The sequence below is a fragment of the Borostomias antarcticus genome (genome assembly GCF_949987555.1).
Source record: "Borostomias antarcticus genome assembly, chromosome: 24".
NCBI classification, from domain to species: Eukaryota; Metazoa; Chordata; class Actinopteri; order Stomiiformes; family Stomiidae; genus Borostomias; species Borostomias antarcticus.
This window is the reverse complement of record NC_140257.1, coordinates 4,711,228-4,718,757: the sequence shown is the minus strand read 5'-3', so window position 1 is coordinate 4,718,757 and position 7,530 is coordinate 4,711,228. Positions and strand designations below refer to the sequence as shown.

The window sequence follows — 7,530 nt, the reverse complement described above, 5'->3', positions numbered from 1 at the left end:
TTGGATTCAAAGAATGCACCGCGCCCGAATGTATTGACCAATCAGGGTCTCTATCTCGTCACACCTACCAGTCATGTTTGGAGGGAGGGATTACATCATGATTGACAGGAGGAAGGGGCGGGTTCTTTCGAAAAAGATGACCAATCCGAGGCCTTGTTGACATCAAACTACCTACCCCACCTTTAAGGATTTTTGGTTGAGCTCCACAAGTCATTTTTTCTGGGAAGGCGCGTCCTACTCTCCAATTCAAATAAATATGTTTGTTTGCTTGCTGTATCATTTGATTGATTTATGATTGACTGTTTGAATGATACAGCCCCATCATTTGATTGATTTATGATTGATTGTTTGAATGACTGCTGTGAGGCGACAGTACTAGGTACTGCGCCACCTGTTTGAATGATTGACTGTTTTGAATGAGGCAGGGGTATCATGTGATTGATTTGTGATTGACTGAATGATACGGGTGTATCATTGTGTTCTGTGTGACGTGTAGGCTGACCTTTGATGCCCTCAGTACAGGTCCTAGCTAACCAAACACACGGAAATGATATTTTATATACTGTAACACTGTACACTGACACACGCACGCACAGACACACATCTTCTGGTAGCTCCAGAATACATGTTCATGATCAGCTTCCATACGCCCACATACCCTCCAGAATAGTTGTTGTATAGATAGAAGCCTTCCTCTAATCTTTGTAACTCTAAAAAATCTGACGATATTCCTCTGTCTTAAGTCGCTCCATAGTTTTATGGTTTCAATGTTTAGGGACTTCTCCAGACTGGTTTGTCTGGACAGCCTGGTTTCTGTGATACAGGATCAGTGAGATTCTCACCCCAACAGTTGATGTAAGTGGATAGGAACGCAGCCATAATCTTTCTTTGTTGTTGTTTTCAGGGGGTAGATTGATTAAATTATGCCTTTTGTCAGTACTTGAGTTATCATATTGATGTAAAAAGGTAATATAATTAATTGAATAATTCCGTCATGCATTCTCACTTTTACATGATAGCCATTAGTCATCTAGTTCTACTATAACTGAAGCATATAATCAGCCACTTCCCTAATGGCATTATATGCTTCATGTTATGTACTGTACACTTTCAATTCCCCATCAATCTGATGATCATTATCTTCTTTTTACATAAAGACCTTTATGTGAGAGGCCTCTGACACCCCAACTCTATGTATTCTATCCCTGCGTTACCTCCTAAGTTCTCATCCACTGTGCATTTACACAACAAGCCTGAACAGCCATGTGAGCGTCTACCTAGATACAGATGATGAGGCTGGAAATGACTCATCTTATTGGTCCAAGGGTCCTACACAAGAGACAAAAGAGAGAGAAAAGAAATGTTCAGTTCAGTGTATAATTCAAGTCTTCTCAGTTCTCCTCTCTGTGAAGAAATGACATCAACAACAATTACATGCTTTGCTTGATAAATACAACATTTTTGGTGGAAATACATCATTGTCTTTCATCATAATGTCTCAGGTTTGTAGTTTTCAGACAGAAACACTTCTCCAGATGCAAATGTTTCCAGAGCTTGCTCTTCGACATCAGTCCCTCCCATTTTGTAAACATGAATCATTTTCCCGGTATCTCATTTGATCCCAAGTACACGGTCCATAAGCAGATACACACATTGTGGCATAGGCATGGCACGGATCAGCTCAGACCTTGTTTTGCTGAGGAAACCTTGCACGACTGGCCAAAATGGCTACTCAGGATATTGTTGATTTGGATGTAATTGGTTAATTGAGTTTTAAGTGGTCAGTTGATACCTGTGCTATTCCTTGTGCTGCCCTATAAAGAGATATGTCTGTCTGTTGCTGTAACACTGTCAATATGGTTGGCATGGCTGAATTTAGGAGAACTGAGTGTGACGGCCTGAAGAGACAAACATGATGAGTAAACAACGCTCTAACTCAATACAAAGTAAAACTGAATTAAATGTTTGTCAGTGTTTAAAAACAATGCTGTATTTATGTAAATGACTGTGTTCTGATTGAGAATTAACTGTTAGTGACCGACCATACAGTAATAATGAACGTACAATGTTTGACCTCTACCTAGCAACATGTGACATGTGTTTTTCTGAAGCAGAGATTGGTTTGTTTGGTTAAGAGTCAGTTTATTATCTGAGTGCTCTGCTCTCTTTCATCTAGTTGAGAAGTTGAACGCTGGAGGAACATGTCCTTGTCAACTGTGTTTTCCATTTGCATGGCTGTGGTTCTGTCCACGCAAAAAGCAGGTAGGCTACATTATCATAAACTACACACCGTGAGTCTGTATAATACAGTCTGTATAAAGTCTATGGTATTACCAGGTATAATTAGCTTTCCATCAATGAACTAATGACAGTGATCCTATTGTTGAATATTGTTTCATATAACATTTGTATTAAATGTTTCTGAATTGTTCTTTGACATGATTATCATGAATTATGAGAAAATAAAGTGTGTAATGAATTCAGATGAAAACTGTAATTATGCATTATTTGTTCTTCAATATTTCAGGTGGATATGAGCTGTACAGGGTGCAACACTGCTTATACTCTACAGAGCAACCGCATGAGTACATAGACTCTCATATTTATAATAAGATTGAGTTCTTGAGGTTCAACAGCACTAAGGGCAGGTTTGAGGGATACACTGAGTTTGGTCTGCATAATGCTAAGATCTGGAATGATAATCCTGCTATCATGGCTGGTGAGCGAGGGGAGCTGGAGCGTTTCTGCAAGCACAACGCTGAGGGCCACCTCTCTCACGTACTGGAGAAGACAGGTGAGCTGCCCTCCTCACCACCACAACATCACATCTCTCACTCACCAGATGATACGACACCTCTTTCATCTGTTCACTACAAAACCTGTAATGAAGCTTCTGTCTGGTGAATATGTTACGGTCAATGTGAGAAAACGGGGAATGTGAGCTTTTCCCGGTTATTGCGCACATCCCCGACCTCGCGGGGAATGTAGGAGGAACATGTGCGTTTCTCACATCTCCCGGGTAATGTGCACATTCCCCGACCTTGAGGGAGATGTGAGAAATTGGTTAGTATTCCTCACATCTCCCGTACGGTCGGGGATTGTGCACATTAACCGGGAAATGCTTACAATTCCCGACCTTGCGGTAAATCTAGCAAAGTCCAACCGCATGCAAAACCTCTGCGCAGCCGGTGGGCAGGGTTGCCAGATTGGTGTGATGTTTTCCAGCCCAATGAGTGCTCAAAATCCGCCCAATGTGATAAAAAAAACGCCCACATATCATAGTATATAATATATAGCAGTGCTATATATAGAAAAATGCCTTTCAGTTGAAATACCGAAAATAATAACTCGTGGTTAACTGCAACACATGCCTACACATATGTCACACACACAGCCTACGACAGAGAGAAAGATGCGTAATCCCATAAAATAGTCAAAGAAATGATAATGCAGGCAACAAATTATAATAACACATGAGAAGCATGGCTATATCATGAATAGAGGAACGGCGGTGCTGCGGTCATAGACGAGAGCAACTCAAGATGACAAGCTAGATAACAAGCTTTAGTGGTGACAAGAAACCGCAGAATGTGACAAGTGGACTAGGCTACACAACTTCCAATGGTAGGCCTATATAACCACCTGTATAACCACCCATGAATAGCCTGCCTGCTCGCCCACAATAACCGAGTCAGGAGTGTGATACTCAGGCAGGCAAGCAGGCAGAGACACAAGTAGGCTAATGCATCACTCAATGATGCGACATCCAGAAACACCTGCTGTAAAGTATTAAATAAAAATGTCTTACCGTCACGCCGAACAGGCCAAGAGTCCATTCCAACTTCTAACGTAACTTGTCAATGTAAAACTATGTACATGTGGTGAACTTGCTAATTAGCAAGTATTAATAGATGGTTGAGTCAAAGCTCCCCAACAACTGTCGGGGAGGGTGGAACGTTGCAACCGTCAAACCGCTCCGTGTTAGACCGAGCGCACGTCCATGCGAGCAGAAAGCAGCAGTAATCCCATGCGATTTTTGGCATCATCTTTAGCGTCACTTGGGAAAATTCTCTCTCCACATGAGCATTTGATATGGGCAGAGTGAGCAATCTGATTGCGCCAAGTGCCACATCCTGAAAGCACAGATTTCCTCCGGCATCTTTAAAGGCCTCTACCTCCAGCCAAAAGGCATCGATGCGGTGATCATGACAGAAACCTGCTGATCCCACATCCCCAAATTGGCATCTTGAGGTTTCTTCGGGGGTAGCTAGCTAGATTTGACTCCGACCTCGACCTTCTCCTTGACCGTGTGAATCAAATGCATTGAACAGGGAGAGCTCCCTCGCCCCTATTGGACAGGTGCACATCTCCCACCCTATTAACATCATTGATAAAATGTAAACGTCTGTCCCGCCAGTTTTAAAATATATATTTATTTTTTTTAAACGCCCGCCCAATGCTATTTTTTCCAGCCCAACCGCCCAATGCTATTTTTGCCGGCCAAACGTGATCAAAAGAAGCCCAATTGGGCGTGAACCCGCCCAATCTGGCAACACTGCCGGTGGGAGAGGGCTCGTGCGCTTAGAGAGTTTAAAGACCAATAATAGAGTAGACATATTAAAGATCAATAATAGAGTAGACATATTAAAGACCAATAATAGAGTAGACATATTAAAGACCAATAATAGAGTAGACATATTAAAGACCAATAATAGAGTAGACATATTAAAGACCAATAATAGAGTAGACATATTAAAGATCAATAATAGAGTAGACATATTAAAGACCAATAATAGAGTAGACATATTAAAGATCAATAATAGAGTAGAGAGTTTAAAGACCAATAATAGAGTAGACATATTAAAGATCAATAATAGAGTAGACATATTAAAGACCAATAATAGAGTAGACATATTAAAGACCAATAATAGAGTAGACATATTAAAGACCAATAATAGAGTAGACATATTAAAGACCAATAATAGAGTAGACATATTAAAGATCAATAATAGAGTAGACATATTAAAGACCAATAATAGAGTAGACATATTAAAGATCAATAATAGAGTAGACATATTAAAGATCAATAATAGAGTAGACATATTAAAGACCAATAATAGAGTAGACATATTAAAGATCAATAATAGAGTAGACATATTAAAGACCAATAATAGAGTAGACATATTAAAGATCAATAATAGAGTAGACATATTAAAGACCAATAATAGAGTAGACATATTAAAGACCAATAATAGAGTAGACATATTAAAGACCAATAATAGAGTAGACATATTAAAGACCAATAATAGAGTAGACATATTAAAGATCAATAATAGAGTAGACATATTAAAGGCCAATAATAGAGTAGACATATTAAAGATCAATAAAAGAGTAGACATATTAAAGACCAATAATACAGTATATATAATAAAGACCAATAATACAGTATATATAATAAAGACCAATAATACAGTATATATAATAAAGACAGATAATAGAGTTAATTAATAGAGAACAGAACCCTGATCAATATGATATGAATGATAGTGTTATATGAACTAATGTGTTGCTGTTTTTCCTCCACTATCAGTGGAGCCCTCTGTCAAACTTCTCTCAGTGACCCCCTCTAGTGGCAGACACCCTGCCATGCTGGTGTGCAGCGCCTATGACTTCTACCCCAAAAAGATCAGAGTGACCTGGAAGAGGGATGGACAGGAAGTGACCTCAGACATGATCTCCACTGAGGAGTCGGTCAACGGTGACTGGTACTACCAGTTCCACTCCCAACTGGAGTACACGCCCAGATCCGGGGAGAAGATCTCCTGCATGGTGGAGCACGCCAGCCTGGACAGACCCCTCGTGAAGCACTGGGGTGAGTTCACTGCTCAGCTGTTGTTAGGGTGTTGTCATGGTGTACTAGGGTGAGTTCACTGCTCAGCTGTTGTTAGGGTGTTGTCATGGTGTACTAGGGTGAGTTCACTGCTCAGCTGTTGTTAGGGTGTTGTCATGGTGTACTAGGGTGAGTTCACTGCTCAGCTGTTGTTAGGGTGTTGTCATGGTGTACTAGGGTGAGTTCACTGCTCAGCTGTTGTTAGGGTGTTGTCATGGTGTACTAGGGTGAGTTCACTGCTCAGCTGTTGTTAGGGTGTTGTCATGGTGTGCTGGGGTGAGTTCAGGTGAGCAGGGTACGAGTGCTGTGTTGTGGCTGGGTACCTGAATGACCCTGACTGTGACTGTGTGTGCTAGCGTATGATAGATGGTGGTCTGTCAGAAGCTACATACAGGACAGCTACAGTGTCATCACATGCTAACAGAAGGGTCATTTCTCCTTGACAGACCCGTCCCTGCCTGAGTCTGAGAGGAATAAGATCGCCATCGGGGCGTCTGGGCTGGTGCTGGGACTGGTCTTTGCACTGGCTGGACTCATCTACTACCAGAAGAAGAAATCCAATGGTGAGTCATCAGCTGTGTGTAGAGAACATGTACAGTCTTCATAGTCATCTGTGTGTAGAGAACATGTACAGTCTTCATAGTCATCTGTGTGTAGAGAGCATGTACAGTCTTCATAGTCATCTGTGTGTAGAGAGCATGTACAGTCTTCATAGTCATCTGTGTGTAGAGAACATGTACAGTCTTCATAGTCATCCAGTCTTCACAGTCATCTGTGTGTTATGTACGCAGCACACTGTAAAATAATCATGATGTAAGAAAGATTCACTTATACATTGAGAGATGTATTTTTCAAGAATACTGCTCCTGTGTTCAGTGGATGGTGGCAGCAATGTTGATTTATTTGTTGAAATATCACATAGTGATTCTGTCACCTCTGTCTCTTCACCCTCTCTGTGTTTATTTCACAGGGCGGATGCTGGTGCCTGCTAGCTAAGGTGAGACTCCTCTTGTCACAGAAAAGTTTCACCAACTACTACAACTGACTGTGCCTGATGGTCATTGTAACGGTTTTCTTTTATCTTCTCAGGTTTGCAGGTCTGTTTCTGAATCCACTGCTGAACTAGACCTGATATTAGAGCTTCCTTCTAACCAGAAATCTCAGTTTAACTGAAATAACGCTAAAATGCTTGAGCGTAATACAATATCTTTGCTCCATATTAACCAATACTGTCTTAAGAAGGCCATACACATGTGTTATGAGTTTGTCTCTCTATATGCAACAAAAATATTCCCTTTAATACGCAAATAAGGCATTGTCCTGTGTGTTCTGAATCAATAATGCACTGTCCTGGGTGTTATTAATCAATAATGCACTGTCCTGGGTGTTATTAATCAATAATGCACTGTCCTGTGTGTTATTAATCAATAATGCACTGTCCTGGGTGTTATTAATCAATAATGCACTGTCCTGGGTGTTATTAATCAATAATGCACTGTCCTGGGTGTTATTAATCAATAATGCACTGTCCTGGGTGTTATTAATCAATAATGCACTGTCCTGGGTGTTATTAATCAATAATGCACTGTCCTGGGTGTTATTAATCAATAATGCACTGTCCTGGGTGTTTTTAATCAACT

General features: G+C 40.7%; 1 protein-coding gene across 1 annotated transcript; it reads left to right on the top strand.

Annotated features, from left to right (window-relative positions):
• Positions 1-2,712: 2,712 nt before the first annotated feature.
• LOC311325259 (HLA class II histocompatibility antigen, DQ beta 2 chain-like) lies at positions 2,713-6,886 on the top strand (the record flags this gene model as incomplete). Its single annotated transcript, XM_084457927.1, has 4 exons — positions 2,713-2,794; positions 5,591-5,872; positions 6,337-6,453; positions 6,861-6,886. The coding sequence occupies 4 exons, from the start codon at positions 2,713-2,715 to the stop codon at positions 6,884-6,886; spliced, it is 507 nt and encodes a 168-aa protein (XP_084314053.1).
• Between the last annotated feature and the right edge of the window lie 644 nt (positions 6,887-7,530).